Raw genomic sequence first — 25,189 nt, 5'->3', positions numbered from 1 at the left:
ATTAGGGGCGAAGCTCCTAGATAGATGAACCGGGGTCCGGGGGCAGCGCCCCCGGATAGCGGGGTCCAAGAGGCAGAGCCCCTGGCTGGGGTAAATTTTTTATTTCCGACAAAGTTATTGTATCGGAAATTCATCCGAAAATATAATTTCCGAAAGTCGAAGGACTAAATTGCAAATTTGGAAACCTTTGAAATTCGGTTATTTTCGGTTTCATCTCCCAACAGTTGCAATGTTTCATTGCACTGTTTCATCTTCTTCTTCTACTGATCATTTTCTGGTTTAAAGATATCGAAAAACAGAGACATATGATATTCTAATACTCTGAATTTTATCCGATCAAACATTTTGGTTGAACCCCGAAATTGATTTGATCTGAAAGTGATAAACACGACTTTCAGATATCCGATTATTTGTTTCTCTGTTTTAAATTTCCCTAACACTCATTGCGCTGAAAGTTGTTCGATGAAAAACTTGAAGGAGACGATTTAGAGTGGTAATTGTAGGAGAGGTTAACCTTCGCCACATATTTGATGCTGAAGCGAATATAATTTACAAGTTTGATATCAAAATTAGTCAAAGCTGCTCGGCCCAACCCAAAAATTTAAGATTTAGTATTTGGATCCAATGTCATTATACAATGATACTCCCTCCGTACGCGAATAGGAGTCCCGTTTTACCATTTTAGTCCGTCCGCGAATAGGAGTCCCGGTTCACTTTTACCATAAATAGTATAGTGTCTCACCTTCCACTACTCATTTCACTCACATTTCATTTAAAACTAATATATACAAGTGGGATTCCTATTCTGCTAACTTTTTTCCACCCATTTTTCTTAACATTTCTTAAAACCCATGCGGCAAAGAAATGAGACTCCTAATGACGGATGGAGGGAGTATAATTTAGTTGGCTGATAAATTGGCTTGTTATTGGGCTGGGCCGGGCTATATTTTAGGTTCAACAAGATTTAGGACAGGTGAATTGGGCCACAAACACCGGGCCAATCCTACTTGATAAATAATGTGTTGGTCTCATGGGCTATTGGATAAGCCTTATTATTATGTTGTTTTGTTAGCCCGATCCAAACTCCCGAGTTGGGCCAGTCCCATATTTACCAATTCTTCTATAGGAAAAGTAAAAAGCAGTCGTTGCTAATAACAAGTGGCATAGCTGAATTCCGAGTTAGGAGTGAAAATCTATTTGGGGAATTTTTTGAAAAATATAGTATTAATTAGAAGGGTATATGTTGCAAATGAAACTGTTTTATTCATCTTTTAGTGGCTTCAGCACATTCACTTCTACACATTTGGCTAAACCTTTTGTGTCACTAAGTTATTTCAATACATAGGAATGTTTAAAAGTGCCATACCATTCTGTAACATTTCATTCCAAAATTCATAACATTGTACTGTTAGAAATTTGGACTTCCACATGACTAATTTAATGTGTATGGCTATCTTTCAGTTGCCCAATTAAAGTGATCCAATAAAGATTAAAGTTTGGGCTAAAGTGTATTTAATTGTTATGGAAATAAGTGTAGATACCATAAAGTGATTTTCTATTTGATGAGGGACCGAATAGAAAATAAAGGGGTTTATATTTAATATAAATATAAGCTAGGGTTATGGTCCCCAGACGTCAGAAGAACATTCGATATCTCTGTATTCTCTCGGCAGACATCGTTTGGAAGATCCATAGCCGCTGCAAAGCAATTCCACCGTTCAATTCGTTATGGATCAAGGTACGCTTCCGCTCTATAGTTTATGCTCCTTCTCCGTCGTTCTCGGTTAATCATCATAGAGAACTTTAAGTAATTGTTCACTCAATTAATCCAACATGTACAACCTACAAACTTTAAGATAAAAGCACGCACACAATTGAACACATAGGGAGCCACAAAAGCTAAGCTAAACCACTATTTATTTCACTCTCTTACATAAAACACAAATAACATTTCCAGCATTACTGCCTCCTGACTCGATTCGTTGCTGCTGCTGCTCTTCTTGCACGTCTTCTTCTCATGTCTCTGGCAATGAACACGCCTTCAACAACCTCTTCTATATTGCCAAAGTATTTCTCTCTAAAGCTTCGACAAAACAAAAGTAGCCACACGATGCTTCCTACTCCCACAACATATCCAACTGCAGCACACACGTATTCCCACTCTATCTCCTTCTCCTCATCCCCATTTTCATCATATCCCGGTAGTGGCACATTAGTATTACTGCAGTTTATGTCGAGAGGGAAACAGCATAGCCCCGAATTTCCTTCAAATGAGTCAGCTGGGAATGTTTGAATTTGTGGCCCTTTTGGGATCACTCCAACAAACTTATTGTAGGAGAGATTCAATTTTGAAAGGAATGTCAGCCCTCCAAGCTCCTCCGGGATCGGCCCTGCTAGTTGGTTCACCGAGAGGTCGAGTGATTCGAGATTTCTCAATTGACCGAATGATTTTGGGATGCTTCCATTGAGGGCATTGTTGGACAAGTTAAGATAATGAAGTGAGGTAAGATCACCAATCGCATTTGGTAACTTTCTATAGAAACTATTGGAAGATAAATCAATAGTACTAAAATCTGCCCAAACCTTGGAAAGCTTCACCATTTGCCCTTTCACCATTAATGTCACGTCAGCCTCGTAATAATTGATCTCTCTCAACTTTCCATTATTGGGTATCATCATTGACGTCCAACTAAAGAAATTGATTGATTCAAGACTTCCGGTAAAATGATGGAAGATACATCTAGAATTTGGAGATATGGCCAAGTGGTGTGACATCTTAAATCCCCATGGAATCTATTGGAGTGCAAAACAAGAACAAACAAATACAATGATAGCATGCACGGGAAAGTTTCGTTCATCATGTTGTTGCCAACGTTCACGTGGGCCAACGACGTGCAGCTCTTGAGGGACTTCGGGATCTTCCCTTCTAGTGTATTATTGTTGAGATCCAAATAAGTTAGTAGATCACAATTCATAGGAAAAATATTTGGAATGCTACCGCTGATGTTGTTTTGACTCAGGTCAAGAAACCCAACATTTTCAAGCTGGAAAGGGGGTATGCTGCCGCTGATGTTGTTACGACTCAGATCGATCTGCCTAATTTATTTTCATACAACTGAAGAAAACTGAGTTGTGTGGCATTGCAGAGGCAGGTTGGAATTGTTCCACTTAATTTATTTCTAGAAAGGTCAAGATCAAACAGTTCTGTGGCATTACAAATGGAGGTTGGAATTGATCCACTTAAACTGTTATTAGTAAGAGACAAGTCAGAGAGTTGAGATTCAAGTGGAATGGGCAGATGCAGGTCGCCCCTAAGCTGGTTAGACTGCAAAAATAGGGTGTCAAGAGAAGAAGGGATATGGAAAGGCTTTTGCAGATTTGTTAGAAGATTAAAGGAGAGGTCCAAATTCACAAGTTGTGTTCCCAAAATCCAACTAGGTATTACCCCCACAATCTGATTGTTTGCGAGATCTAATGTCTCCAGATCCACATGCATGATGAAATCGGGAAAACTGGACAAGTTACATGAATTTAGGTACAACCCTTTTAATTGGAGACCTCCATATGAACTCGAATTGATGTTGCCAACATCTACTGACAACTTATTTCTGGATAGAACAAGCAATGTGAGATTGGGAAGGCTTTGAAAGTTGTCGAGTTGAAAACTGCCATTAAATTGGTTGGATCTAAGATCAAGTTCCAACAATGATGGGAGAGCAAAAAGAGAGCGGGGGATGTTACCATAGAATGAATTATTACTCAAATCAAGATGAACGAGATTGGATAGACCTTCAAATATAGTAGGAGAAAGTGAGCCTGTCAAGGAGTTATATGACAAATCGACATGAATCAGCTTTGTTAGGTTACCAAACAATGTGGAAGGAAGTGAGCCTATCAAGGAATTACGTGACAAATCAACATAAATCGTTGTTAGGTTAGCAAACAATGTTGAAGGAAGTGAGCCTGTCAAGGAGTTACGTGACAAATCAACATGAATCAGATTTGTTTGTTTAGCAAACAATGTAGAAGGAAGTGAGCCTGTCAATAAGTTATATGCCAAATTCACATGAATAAGCTTGGTTAGGTTAGCAAAGGTGGATGGTATTGAACCCTTCAAACTGCATTCAGTAAGAGTCAAGGTGGTCAGACTTGGAAAATTGGTGAACAAGTCATCAAGCGCTACTGCTGAAAGATTGTTCCGATCTAGTCTAAGAATAGAAAGGGAATGAAGTTTCCAACAGGATTTAGGCAAAGGAGCTTGAAGACTACAAGCAACCAAGCTCAAAGTGGTGAGGTTGGGTAAATGTGATGATATAATATGGGTCCAACTTTCCCTTGTTGGAAGATCTGGAGTATTCAGCAAGACATCTTCTGGAGTATTCAACAAGACAAATGTTGGAAGATCTGGAGTATTCAGCAAGACATCTTCTGGAGTATTCAAATAAGACAAAAGATTGAGGGAAATCTTACCTTGTATAGCACTATTCTAGCTTATATATAATATACAAATTCATTGTGAATAATATAACAAAGAATTTATCCAATTCTACATGGCATCCGAGCAGGTTAGCCTCTGAAAAATATCATCATAGCCCTCAAATAATAATCCCAGAACAGATATACAATTCTCGACCGAGACGGCGAGAAACCAACAATCAAAATGACCGACGAGAATAAGGAACAAATCGAGCCGATTGCCGAGAAGATCATATCAAGTAAAAGCGTTACCGTAGCCTTCAAATTGAACGGCTCCAACTATTCACTGTGGGCTCGCCTAATGAAGGTGGCCATCGGCGGCAAAGGAGTCTACCGCCACATCACTGGAAATCCGACTCCACCGGGACCGGGAGAGAAGGGATACTGATGCACTATTTATTAGCACTAAAAATACCTGCAAGTTTACAGGGTAGATCTAGTATAGCTAAAGGTCAGTACCAGGATATCGAACACAGGGAATAAGATTGCAACTGGCTATCATATACTAAGCGTCATATACTATCTAGAGACACGCATTATTTTTTGTTTTTGGTTTTATAAACTAGACATAAATATAAATAAATAAAATAAAATGAAATAATACAAAACAGGCTAAAGAATGTAGAGTTTTAGGATCCAACCACTACGACCTAGTGATGATTAATCTCATAGAACCTTTCGCGATTCTAGAATAAGCCCTCTCTCGAGTGCACCTATCCAGTAGATTAGATTCTAACTATCAAAGTCTCCTTCCAATAGATTAGATTCTAACTCCTTAAGTTCCTAAGACTCAAGTCCTCACAAAGGGTCCCCTCTCTCGAGTGCAGATAAACCTATGTGTTGTACTCGTTCCTTTTACCACGTAAAACTAGTTATCTCTCTATTAATCTAGTTAAACGGACATAATTCTAAAGTTGGCCAGACAAAAGAACAATAAAAGCACAAGAACAAGCAAAACAATCACAAGAGCTAGGAAAAAGTTCAATTCAATAAATCAAAATATGTTCATATTAGTCTTCACCAAAAAACATACAAAAGATATTTAACTACTCATAGACAAGTAGTAAAATCAATAAAAGTACTAGACATAAAGAAATTGATAAAACCCAAGGTTGAATCTTCAATCTTCAGTCTTCTCTTGCCTGGATCTGCAGAGCTCCGCTCCAATGGAAGATGGATGATTAGGTGTGGAATATGAGATGGATGAATGTGTAGAGGGGGTAAGGATTGGAGGCTCTGAGATGAAGATTAAAATTAGGTTTAGAGGTTTAGTTAGGTTTAGAGGTATTTATAAGCTGGAAAAAGGTTAATTTTCGTGGCCTTCAAGATATGGGAGAGATTTGGCTTCACAATATAATAATTTATTTTCTTCCGTGAATTTCCGCCTAAATTCCCGTCAGCTTTGACTGCACTGCGCAATTTTCGTAGAATAGTCATAACTTTCTCCACAGAACTCCGATTGAGACGTGCGAGATATCCATGCGAAGCTCTTTCGAAGACGAAGAGAATGGTATGAATTAAGCACTGATTGGACTTCAAACTTGCTGGCAGAATGGGATCGAACAGAGGCTGCTGCACCTTGGTCTTTTTGCACCTTTTTCTATCTTTTTCTATCATTTATCAACAAACACATTAAAAATACCAAATGTATAACATATGCAATTTAAGAACATAATTTGCATTATTGACATTTAAAACAAGTCAAATCTAGCCCTTAAAAACATGCAAAATCCGTGTTTGTCAACTCCCCCAAACTTAATTATTTGTTTGTCCTCAAACAAAACAAGAGAAAAACAAATTAAGAAACACGGATGCTAAGAACTAGACTTCATAGTCGCCTCAAAAATTTTAACAAGAAATAAAGAGTTTGACAATAACACAAATCAAATCAAGCAAAGCTTATTAATGCATTTTCATTACTAGCTCGTTGATCACCTTGAAATACATGCGCTCACAAGTGTTTAGAAGTGTGTTTATCACTCACTCTCAAAGTGTATGTTGGGAAAAGTGTATTCTCTCAGATCATGCAACATGCAAAGTTTACCATAGGCTTGCTCGAAGTCTAATCCCTCCTCTACTTGATGTGATTAAAATCAAAAATCCGAAAGGTCTTTGTTTTAGGTTATAATGTAGGCTCTTTGATAAGGTTAGGAAATATGGCTAAAAAGTGACTAAACCCAAACATAGCAAAAGTGATCAAGTTCTACTACATCAAACTTAGCACCCCACCAACAATTCGAATCTCGGTAAATTCTAGACTTTGTCTAATTTTCTTCTCACTTCCCAAATTCCTTTGATTTTCTTCTTCTTTTCTTTTCATTTTTTTTCTTTTGTACATCCTTTTTTTTCTTTTATGCACAACCAAATATCTCATTCAAACCACATATGTCTATGCACTTTTCACAAGTAAGCACACTACTTTTCTTTCTACCTTATCTCTCCAACTCTTTTCATAAAATATTGACTAAAATTCCCCAAGAGTATATGGATATTCCCCTTTATTTAGCTTCCAAAGAAAAAGGCTTTAAAGGCTCAAAGTGGCTAGCTAGGGAAAAAATGTTTTGAGTAAGGTCAATAATTTGGATATATAAAGTAGCTAATAAGGATGGCCTAACGTCCTCTTTTATCATTTAAACACTATGTAGACTTAGGCAGACTAGGAGCAAGTTCTAGAAACAAATACATGAATGCAGATAAATCACACAAGAAGGAAATAATAGCTCAAGTCTCACAAGGTATAAGCATGATTCAAAGCAAACAAGCAATTCATTAATTGTGCACATTTTCACTGAACCTTCAAATCAATGCATCAAGTCAACTCAACCAACACATAAACGAACTTTTTATCATAGGCAACTCGGTCTGATGTCCCTAAACATGAGTATTTCTAAGTTTTCTAATGCTCATGACAAGATTCACCTCGGGTTTACTAAAAAAAAAAAATTAACAAAAACAACTAAACTCACGGTCCACCACTTCATCCCTCCAAACTTATTCAAAACTACGTCAAGAATAAGTTTGAAAAGTCGGTAGGGATGTGAGTAAACTAAGAAAATAAAATAAACTAAAACAAAATTAAATAAAAAAATGATACCAATGTTGGGTTGCCTCCCAACAAGCGCTTGGTTAACGTCTTTAGCTTGACGTTCTTTGAAGCTCAAGTTATCCCTCATTCTTGGGACTTCCTTTGGGATGCCTTTTGTACCTCATCTGAGCTCGACGGAGCTTATTGGAGCGTGGAATAATCCATTGTTGTGCTCCGTGCTCTCCTTAGATTGCAGCCCTCGCAAAACCAAAAAAATAAAATAAAATAAAATTTAAATAAACTATATAAAATATTACACTCTAAATTAGTATTATCAACCGTTTTACAATATCAGCTTAAAGCAATAATAATCCCCGGCAACGGTGCCAAAAACTTGATGCACTATTTATTAGCACTAAAAATACCTGCAAGTTTACAGGGTAGATGATAGGCTAGTTTTCGTCACTCGGATTTGATCACTTTTAGCACTTATAAGTTGAATATTTGCATGAGAAGATGCTATTTTGGCAGGGAATTGAGCATATGGTTCGGAGGAATTGTAGAAAGGCATTTGTAGTGGAGTGATGCAAAAAGGAGGCAAAAGTGCAAGAATTTGAAGAAAATCAGAAAAATGGCAAACTGCCCAAGCTGTCAGCTTGGCCAAGCTGGACCCGACGGGAAAACTGCATGGAGCCACTTGAGCACAAATACAAGACTGCTTCCTTGTTGCTACACGTGTCCACATCCGTCCCTAGGGCATGAGAAAGGGGAAATAACTTTTATTTGAAAAATGTAACAAAATATTTAACTATGCTTTTCCCCAAAACCACTTAACACTTTATCACTTTAGCTTTAGTTTAGTTTAGCTATTTCTCTCTCTAGGAAACTTTTCTCTCTTCCTTAAGAAGAGAGATTTCAACTTCAAGGCTGCCAAGATCTTTAATTCACCATGGGTTGAAGTAGTAATTTAGTAGTAGTGTTTGCTTTCTCTAGTTAGCTTGTTCTTAACTTTGTAGTACTTTTGCTCCTTTCTAAATCTTAGTTGTTGTTGTTGTTGGACTTGTTTTAAAGGCTCATTTCAAGTAGTAATTGCTCTTAGTGTTATGTATTGAATGTGTTTTAAAGTTTAGTTCTTGTTTGATGGTTTAGCTTGTTGTTTAGTTCTAGTGTTGGTTATGTTCTTGTTTAGTTAAAACCTTTTTCAAGCTTTTAAAATCAGTTTCTCTTCAACATGTTTAAGAGTTCTTGAAGCTTCTTTCTATCATGTTTAAGTGCTTTAATTTTCAGCTTTTCATTTGGTGTTTCCAATGCATGTTTAGGTAGTTTAATTGATGATTTTATGTTTCTCTTGCATTTTTAATTATGTAGCAGCCATCTACTCTCTTTCTTCTCCATATTTTCGTGCCTTATGATGTAGAATTAGGAGAGATATCAGCTTTTAGAAGTTAAGTGAAAGGACCATTAGTTGTAGGCTTTTATCCAATGGTTTTACACCTTGGGTAATAGAAGTTAGGAGACAACAAGTACATGATTCCTTTTCACTTTTGCCAGCTCTTTTAGTTTAGTTAATCCCTGCACTCAACCTCCATTTACATCTTATTTAGTTTAGCTTTTAGGATTAAATTAGTTTAGCCACTTTTAAGTGTCACAATCCTAGTTTTCTAGCTTTCTTTTAGGAGCCAACACTTAATTTATTTTCCTTAGTCTTTTAACTTAGTTCCTTTTGCTTTCTAATCTTAGGATGCTCATGCAAGTTGCTGCTTTCTTTTCATTTCCGTAATGTTATTATTTTCGCCACTGCTGAGTTGCCCAGTTTACCAACTTGCCCAGTCTGCTTTCCAGTTTAAATGCTTTCTTTTAATTGCATGTTATTTGCATGTTTAGTTCCCAATCTTAGCTTAAGTGTTATTTACATTTCGTAGTTCAGTTCCCACCCCCAATTTAAAGCGTGGCGGCATCGCCAAAACCTTTCTAAGTGTGGAAATGCATAACGGATGCTACCGTTCCTCGTGGGTTCGACACCCTAACTTACCATATACTAATTAATAGTATTTTGGAAAGTGGGAACTTATAAATCTTGTTGAATAGGAAGGGACACGTGCCTACGACACGCGTGCAAAATCCTGACCTTTCAGTAGATCTAGTATAGCTAAAGGTCAGTACCGGGATATCGAACACAGGGAATAAGATTGCAACTGGCTATCATATACTAAGCGTCATATACTATCTAGAGACACGCATTATTTTTGGTTTTAGGTTTTATAAACTAGACATAAATATAAATAAATAAAATAAAATGAAATAATACAAAACAGGCTAAAGAATGTAGAGTTTTAGGATCCAACCACTACGACCTAGTGATGATTAATCTCATAGAACCTTTACCTTTATGTGTCTCCAGGATTATTAGGAAAGTCGCGATTCTAGAATAAGCCCTCTCTCGAGTGCACCTATCCAGTAGATTAGATTCTAACTATCAAAGTCTCCTTCCAATAGATTAGATTCTAACTCCTTAAGTTCCTAAGACTCAAGTCCTCACAAAGGGTCCCCTCTCTCGAGTGCAGATAAACCTATGTGTTGTACTCGTTCCTTTTACCACGTAAAACTAGTTATTTCTCGATTAATCTAGTTAAACGGACATAATTCTAAAGTTGGCCAGACAAAAGAACAATAAAAGCACAAGAACAAGAAAAACAATCACAAGAGCTAGGAAAAAGTTCAATTCAATAAATCAAAATATGTTCATATTAGTCTTCACCAAAAACCATACAAAAGATATTTAACTACTCATAGACAAGTAGTAAAATCAATAAAAGTACTAGACATAAAGAAATTGATAAACCCAAGGTTGAATCTTCAATCTTCAGTCTTCTCTTGCCTGGATCTGCAGAGCTCCGCTCCAATGGAAGATGGATGATTAGGTGTGGAATATGAGATCGATGAATGTGTAGAGGGGGTAAGGATTGGAGGCTCTGAGATGAAGATTAAAATTAGGTTTAGAGGTATTTATAAGCTGGAAAAAGGTTAATTTTCGTGGCCTTCAAGATATGGGAGAGATTTGGCTTCACAATATAATAATTTATTTTCTTCCGTGAATTTCCGCCTAAATTCCCGTCAGCTTTGACTGCACTGCGCAACGTTCGTAGAATAGTCATAACTTTCTCCACAGAACTCCGATTGAGACGTGCGAGATATCCACGCGAAGCTCTTTCGAAGACAAAGAGAATGGTATGAATTAAGCACTGATTGGACTTCAAACTCTCTGGCAGAATGGGCTCGAACAGAGGCTGCTGCACCTTGGTCTTTTTGCACCTTTTTCTATCTTTTTCTATCATTTATCAACAAACACATTAAAAATACCAAATGTATAACATATGCAATTTAAGAACATAATTTGCATGATTGACATTTAAAACAAGTCAAATCTAGCCCTTAAAAACATGCAAAATCCGTGTTTGTCAGATACTCCGATTGGGAGGAGATAGACTTGATAGTCTTCTCATGGATTATTGACAACATGGAGACACATATTATAGCCGATTTCGCACACCACCAAACAGCGAAATCTCTGTGGGATACGCTCGCCGTAACCTTCGCAAGTTCGGCAGATTCGTATCTAATATATGACCTGCGAGAGAAAGCAAGCAGAATCACTCAAGGGAAACAAGTTTGGAGGCCTACTGGAGTAGACTCCATGGAGCATGGATGGACATAGATCGGTGTCCACACAGGACCGTAGATTGCTGTGATAAAGGAGTTTCAAGTATCGGAGCATCAAATCGGAGTTGAGATTATTCAAATTTCTCACCGGATTGAACGAGAGGTACGATTGGGTCAAACGCGAGATCCTCAAGGAGGATCCATATCCCTCAGTCGATGAGGCCTACGGATGGGTAAAACGGGAGGCAGCTCGATTGAAAATCATGTCACCGGCGTCCGAATCACCCACCACCGCCGTCGGAAGTGACTCATCATCGGGAGTAGGGTTCGGCTTTGGAGCCAGTGAATACCGCCAGTCGCAACCTCAACACAGGAGTCAACCGCCGCCACCGCCGCCGCGCCCCACCACTAACCGCCGGGGAAACACCAAACCGGACAAATCAAAGCTATGGTGTTCCTACTATGGGATGAACAAGCACACAAAGGAAACTTGCTTCCAATTAATTGGATATCCAGACTGGTGGGAGGAGGCGAAGGCGGCGAAGGCCAAGGTAGCCATCGGAACAGAAGGAGGAGGAAAAATTCAGGGAGGAGCAGGGGCAGAAAGGAGCCGTGAAACGGCTCAATTCCAGGAGCGGCGACCGGAAACCAGTGGTCTCCAAACCGGCGGTGGCCAGCGCGGCGACAACGGAGGGGGAAGAACAGCTGAGGCAATGATCGCCTCCCTCAAGCTTGACGGTGCCGAAAGTGGAGGTAAAGGGTTGGGGAGTGAGAACCCTAGCCCTAATACTTTCTCTCTTGCAATTAAGTCCCCAGTTAATAAAAAATGTGAAAGAAGACTCCATTTTAGGAGTATTACAGAATCCGACCCCATTATTTGCAAGAATTCATTTGGTACCCTTAGAAAATTTGTCGTATGCTTTTGAGGCCCGGGATAGTGATGAAATTGATGATACGGGGTGGATTTTCGATTGTGGGGCCACAGATACAATGACTTATGATAGAAAAGATTTTTTAGAATTTTATAAGACCCCTAAGTCACATATACAAACTGCCAATGGAGGAATAACACCAGTTGAGGGGGCAGGGACTATAGAAATATTTCCGAATGTTCAACTTTCGAACTGCCTCTATGTTCCGAATTTATGTCAGAAGTTGATGTCAATTAGTCATGTGGCTAAGGATTTAAATTGTACTCTGCTGATGCAACCAGCATTTTGTTCCCAAACTTTGGTGCGGCGATGCTTGCTCACGGACCAACCACTCAGGAGACTTGGCTCAGGATATCCGAAGAATGGGTCATACCTCTCCGGGTTATCTAAAATCTTTATTTCCCAAACTTTTTGTTCCTAAGAAATTTTCTTGTGAAACTTGTGTTTTGGCCAAGAGCCACCGTAACACCTTTAAACCGAATGATACTCGTGTTAAGACTGTTTTTTCTTTAATACATTCTGATGTGTGGGGCCCTGCGCCTGTTGGTACTAATCTTGGTTTTAAGTATTTTGTGATATTCGTGGATGATTGCAGTAGAGCCACTTGGGTATATTTTATGAAACAAAAATCAGAAGTTGTTGACAAATTTATTTTGTTCTATAAAATGATCCAAACCCAATTTCAAACATCCATTAAGATCCTACGTTCAGATAACGGGGGGGAATTTGTGAACAAATCTATGACTCAATTTCTTAGGGAAAATGGGTTATTCCACCAAACTTACTGCCCTCACACACCCGAACAAAATGGAGTTGCTGAACGAAAAAACCGAATCATTCTAGAAATGACCCAAGCCCTCCTATTTGACTCAAAAGTTCCACCATATTTTTGGCCAGAAGCCATATCCACCTCCATTTACCTTCTAAATCGACTCCCCACTAAAACATTAAACCAAAAACTCCACTAGACCACTTGACTACCTTGACACAAGTTCCCGCAGCCTTATATCTTCCACCAAAAATTTTTGGCAGTTCGGTCTATGTACACATTCCAAAACACGAAAGAACCAAGTTTTCACCATGTACGATTAAGTGTGTATTTGTCGGTTATGGGATCAATCAAAAGGGCTATAGATGTTACGACCCAAAAACCAAATGGGTTATCACTACCATGAACTGCAACTTTCTCGAAACAGAATTCTTTTACCACCTTGGGACTCAGGGGGAGAGTGACACAGGGGGAGACCCAAGAAACCGGCTCCCTTCGGTGGTATGTGCCAAGTCACTTCGATATGGGGCCAACAGAGCAAGTTGGCACTGTTCATGAGCCGAACTTATCTACAGAAATGAGTCAAACGACGCTTCCGCTGCGATCCTCTGATCCAACCGTAACGGAATCTGAGGTAATATCTAGTCCATATCTTGACAGTTCAGTTATTATTTCTGACCCTCCTAGTACAGAAGAAGAAGACACTAGTATTGATCAAGATACAGGGCAATATGTGCGTCCCGTTAGGAGTACGAGGGGAATCCCTCCGAAAAGATACTCTCCAGAGAGAATAGGGCGAAAGAGCAGGTACTCAATAGCCAACTTCGCCGAGGCCAACATCTCCAAAATGGCAAAGGCTTTTCAAACTGCACTGTACGAGGAGGAGATGCCTCGAACCTTTGAAGAAGCAGTAAAGATCAAACATTGGAGGGATGCAATGCTGGTAGAGATGAAAGCATTAAAGAAGAATGGTACTTGGGAGATTAGCCCATTGCCCGATGGAAAGCATACAGTGGGGTGTCGATGGGTCTTCACAATTAAACGAAGACCAAATGGAAGTATCGAGCGATACAAAGCTCGATTGGTAGCAAAGGGATATACTCAAACCCAAGGGATCGACTACTCTGAGACGTTCTCTCCAGTTGCGAAGATGAACACTGTGAGAGTACTTCTTTCTATTGCGGCAAATAGGGACTGGCCACTTCATCAGTACGATGTAACCAACGCATTCCTTCATGGAGAATTGAAGGACCCTATATATATGGAGGCTCCACCAGGATTCTCAGAAGAGTTTGAGCAAGGAAAGGTGTGCAAACTGAAGAAGACACTATATGGGCTAAAGCAATCCCCAAGGGCCTGGTTCGGAAGATTTACAGAGGTGATGAAGAAGTATGGGTACCAACAGAGTAACTCCGACCACACCCTCTTCATCAAACGGAGAAAGGAAAAGATCACTTGTCTAATAATCTATGTAGATGATATGATCATTACTGGAGATGATATCGAAGAGATACAACAACTCAAGGAACATTTAGCCACGGAATTTGAGATGAAGAATCTTGGTGACCTCAAGTATTTCCTCGGGATTGAAGTACTTAGGTCAGGGAAAGGAATCTCCATCAGTCAACGAAAATATGTTCTTGATCTTTTGGCAGAGATAGGGATGTTGGACTGTAAGCCGGTAGATACACCTATTGTTCAGAATCACAGACTTCAACTCATCAAAGGGGCGGTCCCTACTAATCGGGGAAGATACCAGAGGCTAGTTGGGAAACTCATCTATCTATCCCATACTAGACCAGATGTTGCATATGCAGTGGGAGTCTTAAGCCAGTTCATGCATAGTCCGCAGGAAGAACATTGGGAGGCAGCACTTAGAGTTGTTTGCTACTTGAAAGGAAACAGCCGGGCATGGAGTTCTGTTTCGAAAAAACGGACATCTAGATATCCATGGATACACTTATGCTGATTGGGCAGGGAATCTGGTCGCCAGACGTTCCACGGGAGGGTACTTCACCTTTATTGGTGGGAATTTGGTGACTTGGAGAAGCAAGAAACAGAAAGTGGTCGCCCTCTCTAGTGCCGAAGCAGAGTTTCGAGGCATCAGGAGCGGATTAACTGAAATCCTTTGGCTTAGGAGATTGATGAAAGAATTAAGCTTGGAACCGCAGAAAACTTGCAAATTGTTGTGTGATAATAAGGCCGCGATCAGTATCTCAGAAAACCCGGTACAGCATGACAAAACGAAGCATGTCGAAATTGATCGACACTTCATAAAGGAGAACCTTGAGGAGAAGATAGTGGAAATTCTATATGTGAAATCAGAAGATCAACTGGCCGACATCCTGACCAAAGCAGTCTCGGCAAAGTCATTTCAAGAAGTGTTGGGCAAGTTAAGCTTCGGTAATCCCGTCACTTAACTTGAGGGGGAGTGTTGGAAGATCTGGAGTATTCAGCAAGACATCTTCTGGAGTATTCAACAAGACAAATGTTGGAAGATCTGGAGTATTCAGCAAGACATCTTCTGGAGTATTCAACAAGACAAAAGATTGAGGGAAATCTTACCTTGTATAGCATTATTCTAGCTTATATATAATGTACAAATTCATTGTGGATAATATCACAATGAAGTTTCCAAAAGGATTTAGGCAAAGGAGCTTGAAGACTACAAGCAACCAAGCTCAAAGTGGTGAGGTTGGGTAAATGTGATGATATAATATGGCTCCAACTTTCCCTTTCATGGAAGGAAGTCATATTGACACCATCAAGATGGAGCTCTCTAAGCTCGGTTAGATTTTGGAACTTGCCCAACAAAACCAGCATATGAAAAATTCAAATGTATCATACAAGTCAAATCGCCAATACCTTTTGGAATGGCATCATTGAAGTAATTGCAGTCAAGGTTAAACTTCTGCATATTTTTAAATCTGAAGAGACTCGATGAATCCCCAATTCCACCAGAAATGTCCTCACCATCAAGCGGCAAACTAACGACGTAGCCAGAAGCATCACATTCCACACCGGGCCACTTGCAGCACACATCACTTTCATTCCATCGCACAAGTTTTGTTGAAAAATCGGAATTGAAGATCAACTCTTGCTTGAGTTGAAGAAACATGGTTTCCTGATGACGAAGGCATTTGTTATTATAAGAATGGGCAGTGAAATTGAAGGATGAAATTAGGAAACAAATGAACAACAACAAGTTTGAAAGCATTGTGAACGAAGAGATTGATAATTCGTTTTTTCTTTTTTGTTTTGGTTCACAAATGATGATATTAAATAGGAAATTGCATTTACTTGGATATCTTTTTAGGACCACCTCTAGGAAGACTTATAAATGTGGTACATACGTAATAAAGGATTAAAGGCAGTCCATATTTGGCAAATTCCACAAGTACCGGGCCTACATGATTTGGATTTGATGAAAATGAGAGAATAATATGGCATTGCAACTTTGAATAGGTCATACTAAATTAAATTTTTACTATACAAAACAATCTTTCATGATACAAACTTGCCATAAGAATAGTGAGAGATATAGATGGTAATGAGATAAATAATCACATAACGAGTGTTGAGATATACGCTTAAACTTTTGTTAAAATCAATCTCGACGTCAAAATAATCGACAACGTAGTGAAAATGACGGTATTACTATCAAAACTGATTTTAACAACATTTCTATGACGAATATACATAGCAACATCAGATAAATTACTCCCTTGTCCCTGAAAATTTTGTCACCTATTTTTTTTTCGTCCGTCCCTAAAAATTTGTCACCTTTCACCTTTAATATTTTTGGTAGTAGAGCATGCATTCCACTAACTCTTTTACACTCACATTTTATTATAAAACTAATATATAAAAGTAGGGCCCACATGCTACCAACTTTTTCAACTCACTTTCTATTACATTTCTTAAAACCCGTGCCGGGTCAAATGGTGACGAATTATTAGGGACGGAGTGAGTATATAATATCATTCTTCGCAATTATTCTATTAGGTTTGGTATACTGAAAAGCATGTTTCGAGCAAGTTTCGCTCGAATAGAATCTTGCTTGTATACGTGAAACTCTATAATCCACTTTTAACCTGATTCAGTATTATTCGAGCAATCTCGCACGAATAGAATCACTATTATTATTACATTATGTTTGCTTGTGCATTTATAAGATGTTTTACAAACATTTAAATGCATAAGAAGTAAACAAAGTCTAAGACTTTTGCTTAGTAGACCGGTTGTGGGCGTCGTCCACTTTAAGGTAACACGATCAGATCTATGCAATGCTTTGCAAAAGAAAAAGAAGAATTTCACAACCTAGATAGGCTTAGACTACCTATCGTGAAAGGTTGCAATGTCAGTCCGCATATTTCTAAGCCTTACTGAAATAAGATGACATTGGTGTGGTATAGCACTGAACGGATCTAACAGCAAGACGTGTCTTTATGCTATCTACTGAAAGACTAGGTCTTGATAAAATACTATTTCTTAATCTACATATGTTAGCATTGAGCATACGGTATTGATTATGCAGTACTTTGACTTATCAAATGGTGCGGGTTTTTCGCAACCCAATAATCCTGATATATTGGGTAGTGGTGATTAATATCTAGCGGTACTAGAATTGCTATTATGTTGAAACGTGCGCGGGGTGAGTCTCGTTTGATAATGTCCACAAGAGGAGCTCGAACAAAGTTTTATTATTCGGAAAACTGGTCAGTTGAAGTTTTATTATTCTATGAATAATGAATAAATGTTTCTTGCTAAGTCCACTCTTGGAATTAATAAGATATTAATTAATTAAGTCCATAGCAGACATTAATTAATTAATGGACATTTATATCTTAAGCGCGGGAAATAAATAATAAAAGTGGAAACCCGGATTACTTGTAATTTCGGATTTGGATGGGGAGAGTTCAATATTACTTCTATAGTGGCTGCTCGTAATATTCCAATATAAGCTTGTATTAAATTGTGGGTTCAATTTAATTAGTAAAAAGCTAATTGGGCGAGCCCATATCCAAAACCTTCCATAGATCCCTGTCTGGGTCCAAAAGGAACTTAATATAAATAGGAGAATAAAGGAGACAGAATGATCACAATTTTTATTCTCAAATTTTTTGAAAATTTCGAACTCTCCAGCTGTGGAGGATTTCGAATTCTACTCCTTTTCCCAAAAGGATTTCTTCTGTCTTCTTTATTCGAATCCTAGTATTTTGATAAGATCAGCCCACCCTGATATCAAGATACAGTTCGGGAACCAGAGAGAAGATCCGTGGTCTAGTATTGAAGATCATCACGTGGAGAAGGCGCGAGCAATCGTCGATTCTTTGGAGAATCAAATCGGTAACCTAAACCGTAGAAATCATGTTTAGGATTTACTTTCTATGAGCATGAATTATTTGCGTTCTAGCATGCAATTATCTGTTTAACATGTGAATTGATTAATCGCATAATCGGTCAAATAGATCCGTATCTGATTTATTTATTTTGTACAAGTCTTCCGCTGTGCAAGGGGCACCAAAACCCCAGCATATTCATCACTCTAAATCTTACAATACCCTTTTGGTAAAGCTCTCTATATTTTTTTCGATCGATTTTGTATATATATAAGTTTAAAATAATCAAATATTTGTTATTGAAAGTAATTAGATGTAAAAATAGACTGGCTATATATTTTATATTTTAAAATAAGCAAATATTTGTCATTCAAAATAAATTAGAATAATAACTAATACGATAGTTAAATTATTAAAAAAAAAATTGACTAGCTAGTATAACGAATAGTATTATAAATAAAGGACTAATATTAGATTAGTGGTTAATGAGACAACGATATTTCAGTATTATAATTTTCCACAAACTTTACTAATTTAATTCTAATAACGTAGAACGGTGTCATTTTATTGATATAATATAGTAGAATGTTGGGAGTAATGTTATTTAGCAAATATCGTGAACTATTTGTAAATTTAGTACACTCTGCTTTATAGAATTGGAAGACTTATCTATTGACTTGAGGTCTTCCACTATTTTATGCACTAGTGACTTATGGTAGTACTTCATATACTGTAATTACATATTTGTAGCATCATTTTCCATATAGATGAATTGTTTAAGATCCAAATCATTTAAGATATGTTTTTCCCTTCAATACAATACATACATAAATAAGGACAACTCATAGTTTGTAAATTCCACAGTAGGGCCTATATGATTTGGATTTGAATAAAAGGATAAAAAGGATAAGACCACCACTTGAATAAATAAAGACATCCACAAACTTGATCACAACTTTTAATTGGCCATAAAAGAGTAGTTGTGGATGAGACAACGAAATTACATACTACATATTTCCACAATAACGGTTATTTGCATGAATACAAAAAATTCTACATATTATTGTTAGGCAAAAGTTTATAGAAATTTGTAATTTTTATGAATATGAAATATTTTATATTATCATTAGAACTGAGAAATTGACTTGAGAGGTATTTTTGGTAAGTTGTCGATGAAGACTATATGAATAGAATATCATTCTCTTTGTTGAAAATTTGTTGTTGTGGAAAGACACTTTTTGCTTTTTCCACATAGTTGATTTGTGAAATTAGAACACTACGTTTGATGGCGTGGAAGAGCCTAGAAAATGACACAATTAAAATGTCTGTAACTAAGATCAAGTTCCAATAATGATGGGAGAGAAAAAAGAGAGCGGGGAATATTGCCAGAGAAGTTATCGATAATTCTTTTCTTTTTCTTTTTGTGAACAAATGATGATAGTAGGTGAAAGTGGGTTTAAATAATTTACTTGGATATCTTTTTAAGACCATCAATTAAATAAATAAAGTCACCCAGCCATTTGTAAGTTCCACAAGTATAGAAGTAACGAGATTAGTTGTTAATGAGACAACGATATTTCAATATTATACTAGTAATATCCACAAACACGATTATGTGCATTAAAACCAAATTTTGAATATATTATTACCTTTATAGTACTCTTTGCTCATAAAAATAGCATATCTTGAAAAGACATATGTTTTAATATACTATTATAAAATAAGAGAGAGAAAAAAAATTAATAATTGGAGAATTTATTGTGAAAAATGAACTCCACCTTATTAGAAAAAATATTTTATCAAAAATAGAAATTTCTATTTTTATGGAAAGGTTAAAAACTTCAAAAATAGTCTACTTTTTCGGGGCGCCGCTGTTGGCCTATATATTTATAAAAAAAGTTATATTTTTATTAATAGGGAGTGAATTAAATAAAGCTAAGAATTGTTATATTACCTCTATCCCAAATTATTTGAACCATAGTATGAAGTTGTTTTATTCAAATAACGTAGTAGAACGGAAGGAGTACATGTTATTTAGAAAATATCATGAAAATTTAGTTCACTCGCTTTATAGAATTGGAAAAACTTAGCAATTGACTAGAGGTCTTCCAGTATTTTATTCACTCATTGTGGTGGTGACTTAAGGCATTTCATAACTTTAATTACATTTTGTAGCATCATTTTCTAAATACTTGAGGTCTTCCACCATTTCATTTAGTTTATTTGCATTTTTAGGTTCGCCTAAATTGAGGACAAATGAATAGGCCTGAATTCCACTATTTGGGCTGTTGGCGCAGCCCGATTCCTCCTAAGTTGATAATCATATCTTGTACTCCCCCGTCCCATTTTAGGAGTCCCGGTCACTTTAGCATATACGTTTTGTAAAAATCATAATAAATAGTTAAAGTGGGGAAATAGTAAAGTAAAAGAGAGAATAATGTTGAGAAAAGTCTTTTCAACATTATTCTATCTTATTTTATCATTTCTCCACTTTAACTATTTATTATGATATTTACAAAATGGGTGTGCAATATATATTGTTGCTTGATTAGTAGGCTTGATTTTGGGCCGAGCCATAAATTTAAGTTCGACAAGATTTAGACAAGTGGATTCACCCGAATTTCCCATTTTGGCCCATGAACCTGACCCGATCCCTCCAAACTTGATAGATTATGTGGTCGTCTAATGGGCTGGGTATGCCTTATTTTGGATTGGGCTGGATTATGCTTTTGTTGGGCCTGGACCCACAATTGTCAAAGGATTAATAATAATGCCTTATTTATCTTCTTGCCAAATACAAGTCATTCTTCCCCGACTCAGAAAATGGCAAAAAAAATATATAAACCATCATTTGATAATCATAATTGTTAGTGCCAACTCATTATGGAGGATACCAATGATCAGTACATACCAAAATTCATTACATTGAACAACCCACAAACTTTAAGAAAACACATGCACATAATTAAACGCATAGGGAACCACATAAGCGATGCTATACCCCCTGTTTATTTCAATCTCCTTCTTCTCTTCCCCATTTTCATCATATATCCCGGTGGTGGTACGTTAGTATAACCACAACTAATGTTGAGTGGAAAACCTTTTGACGACCTTTTGGGATCGTTCCAACAAACATATTGTAGGAGAGATTCAAGTGTGCAAGGAATGTGAGCCCTCCGAGCTCCAGTGGGATTGGCCCAACGAGTTGGTTTACAGAGAGGTCGAGTGATTCAAGATTACCAACCTACCAAATGATTTTGGTATGCTTCCATTGAGGGCATTGTGGGATAATTAAGTTGAGATGATAAAGTGTGATAAGCTCGCCAATTGCATTTGGTATATTTCCATAGAAACTATTGGAAGACAAGTCAATGGCACTAAAATCTGGCCAAATCACATGAAGCTCCATCAATTGCCTTTTCATTATCAGTGTCATCCCAGAGCTTTGCGCGTAATAATTCAAGTTGTGTCTCAAATTTTCATGACTCGGTAGCACCATAGCCATCCAGCTAGAGAAGTTGACTGATTCCAGGTAGGAAAGAAGCGGGTATGCTGCCACTTAATTTATTTCCAGACAAGTCAAGAGACCCGAGAAGTGTGGCATTGCCGAGGAAGGTTGGAGTTGTTCCACTTAAACTGCTATTGGCAAGAGACAAGGACCAAAGCTGAGATTCAAATGGAATGAGCAACTGCAACTCTTCCCTAAGATGGTTGGAGTTCAAGTGAAGGAGCCAAAGTGAACCAGGTATATGGTAAGGCTTTTGCAGATTCGTCAGAAGATTGAACGACAAGTCCAAATACCAAAGTCATTCTCCCCAAACCTGACTAGGCATTTCCCCTACAATACTATTGTTTGAGAGATCCAATTTTTCAAGATCCAAATGTTTGATGAAATTGGGAAAATGGGACAGGTTACATGAAGCTAGGCCTAATCCTTTCAATTTGAGACTCGAATTGACGTTGCCAACATCTACTGACAAGCTATTGCCGGATAGATCAAGCAACGTCAGATTGGGAAGGTTCTGAAAGTTGCTGAGTTGAAAAGTGCCATTAAATTGGTTGTATGTAAGATCAAGTTCCAACAATGAAGGGAGAGCAAAGAGAGAGCGGGGAATGCTACCAAAGAATGAATTGAACCCCAAACTTAGATGAATGAGATTGGAAAAACCTTCAAACAATGTAGAAGGAAGTGAGCCTGTCAATAAGTTATATGCCAAACTGCACTCACTAAGAGTCAAGGTGGTCAGACTTGGAAAATTGGTGAACAAGTCTTGAAGTGCAACCGCTAAAAGGTTGTTATGATGTAGTCGAAGAAAAGAAAGGGAATGAAGTTGCGTAAACGACTTCACCAAAGGGCCAAGTAGATTACAATCAACCATGCTCAAAGAGTTGAGGTTGGGTAAATATGATGATACAATGTGGCTCCAATTTTTCCTTTCAGAAGAGGAAGTGATACTAGATTTCGGACAAGCATCTCCAAATTTGGAAGCTCAAGACTAAGAGTATGGCCAAACTTGTTGGAGATATCGAGACTAGCCAATCTTGTCAATGACAAAACATCAGAAGGAACCTGCCCAACAAAACCGGCATTTGACAAATTCAAGTTTGTTAGATAAGTCAGATTGCCAATACCTTTTGGATTGCAATCAATGTAGTTGAAGTCATTGTTGGCGAGATTAAGCTTCTGCAGATATTATCTGAAGAGACTCGACGAATCCCCAATTCATAGTAAATGCCCTCACCATCAAGCTACAAACTAACGACGTAGCCTGAAGCATCACATTCCACACCGTGCCACTTGCAGCACTCGCCACTTTCATTCCATCGCGCCAGTTTTGTTGTGACAGAAAGTTAGGTTGAAGGCCTTCAAAGCCATAGCTAGAAAATGAACAAGGCTACTGTATTGCATAAGGATGATTGTATTGGATGATCAATTTGAAGATCAGTACGTCCCATTATATAGGGAGAATTTCTACATGTCAAAGGTATACTTTGATTTGATTGAATTCTATGGAATGGATCACTAATTTCTTGCTTGTTATCTTCCATAATTTCTGTCAAAGATCCCTGACTTCTTGCTTGTTATCTTCCATGATTTCTGTCAAGGATTTCATTGCAGTGCCAGCTCTATCCAACTCATCATTCATCTTCAACTCTCTGATTCCATCGTTGAAGATGGCAAGGTTTACACTTCCCCTCAATTCGATGGAGGAACGAGAGTAAACTCCGAGTTTATTCCGCAGACGAGAGAAGAATTGGTGGCTCAAGGGCTTTGTGAATATATCTGCTATTTGATCTGTGGTCGGGACATGGCGAAGGTCTATCATTTTTGCTGCTACCTTGTCTCTTACAAAATGAATGTCCAGTTCGATGTGTTTCGAACGAGCATGGAGGAAAGGATTTGAAGCAAGGGCGATAGTGCTCATGTTATCAATCCAGATTATCGGACAATGAGGAAGTTTTATGCCCAATTCAGTGAGAAGCGAGGTGAGCCAAGTTATTTCAGAAACGAGGAGTGCAAGGCTGCGGTATTCTGACTCAGTGCTGGAACGAGATACAACCTTTTGCTTCTGTGAGCACCATGAAACCAAATTACCCCCAAAATAAGTGCAGTAGCCAGAGACCGATTTCCTATCATCGGGATCCGAAGCCCAATCAGAATCACAAAAGCCAGTGAGATTAAAATTAGAGGCACGAATGTGGATGCCATGATTAACTGAGCCAGCAAGGTAACGGAGAATTCGCTTTACAGCTTTCCAGTGTTGATCAAGAGGGCACGCCATAAATTGACTGACCTTGTTAACAGAGAAGCTGATTTCCGGCCTTGTGATTGTTGCATACTGTAATGCACCAACCACGCTTCTGTAAAGCTTACCTTCGACAAAAGGATCACCATCATGCTTGCTAAGTTTCGAATCAGAAATCATAGGAGTGGGGGAAGCTTTGGCACTGTCCATCTTGACCTTGAGCAATAATTCCTTGATATATGCTGCTTGACATAGGTGAATTCCTTGAGAGGTTTTTGAAATCTCCACACCGAGAAAATGGGATACCTCTCCAAGATCCTTCAGTGAGAACTTACTGTTAAGCTGCTTAATCACAAGTTGTATGGCCGACGGAGAAGAGCCGGTGATGAGCATGTCATCAACGTAGAGCAGGAGATAGATCACTTCAGAGCCAATCTTGCGAAAGAAAAGTGAAGTATCGGCCTTAGAATGAATGAATCCAAGACCCATAAGCACTGATTGAATGGTTAGAAACCAAGCACGAGAAGCTTGTTTCAAACCATACAACGCCTTATTGAGCTTGCAAACCACATTAGGACCACCCTGTTCAAAACCGGGAGGTTGACGCATGTATATTTCTTCTTCCAAGGAGCCATTTAGGAAAGCATTGTTTACATCGAGATGAGTTATCGACCAGCCAGATGAGACTGCTATACTTAGGATGAGACGGATGGTATTTGGCTTTACAACGGGACTGAAGGTATCAGTGAAATCGAAGCCTGCTTCTTGTGAAAAACCTTGGGCCACGAGGCGAGCTTTATGGCGAGCAATTGAGCCAGACACATGCTTCTTAATTCGAAAGATCCATGTGCAACCGATCAGATTTTTGCCCGGGGGCAAAAGAGTGAGGATCCAAGTCTTGTTGCGGAGAAGGGCAAGAAACTCGGCTGTCATAGCTGCTTTCCAGATTGGAATAGATAGAGCTAGGCGGATGGAACGAGGCACAGTGGACGAAGGATCAATTACACTGATGTGAAATACCTTTGGCTTGAAAATGCCTACGCTAGATCTTGTCACCATGTGATGAGTGCTAGATGGCTGAGTTATTGGGGAAGGCGAGGAGGATGAATCTATGGATGGTGGATCTTTATTAGGTGGTGGTTGAAAGGAGGCAGCAGGTGGAGAATCTTGATTAAGTGGTAGTTGAGAGGTGGGTGGTGGGGATCCATGTACATGATCAGGAGAATCATGATCTGAGA

The 25,189-nt window shown here is 38.3% G+C and overlaps 1 protein-coding gene and 1 pseudogene across 1 annotated transcript; one reads left to right on the top strand and one right to left on the bottom strand.

Moving 5' to 3' along the window:
• Positions 1 to 1,959: 1,959 nt before the first annotated feature.
• On the bottom strand, positions 1,960 to 16,100 carry LOC148931865 (receptor like protein 27-like; annotated as a pseudogene).
• LOC148931866 (uncharacterized) lies at positions 11,404 to 12,135 on the top strand. Its single transcript, XM_089063815.1, has one exon. It carries the CDS (start codon positions 11,425 to 11,427, stop codon positions 12,085 to 12,087), a length of 663 nt encoding a protein of 220 aa, XP_088919941.1. The 5' UTR covers positions 11,404 to 11,424; the 3' UTR covers positions 12,088 to 12,135.
• Positions 16,101 to 25,189: the final 9,089 nt, after the last annotated feature.

This window comes from Salvia hispanica, chromosome 2 (genome assembly GCF_029641045.1).
Source record: "Salvia hispanica isolate PSC_SH4W2 chromosome 2, Shi_PSC_v1, whole genome shotgun sequence".
Taxonomy (NCBI): domain Eukaryota; kingdom Viridiplantae; phylum Streptophyta; class Magnoliopsida; order Lamiales; family Lamiaceae; genus Salvia; species Salvia hispanica.
This window is presented reverse-complemented; position numbering and strand designations above follow the sequence as displayed.

Coding starts and splice junctions, on each gene's coding strand:
- LOC148931866 (XM_089063815.1), top strand. CDS start 11,425: ATGTCACCGGCGTCCGAATCACCCACCACCGCCGTCGGAAGTGACTCA.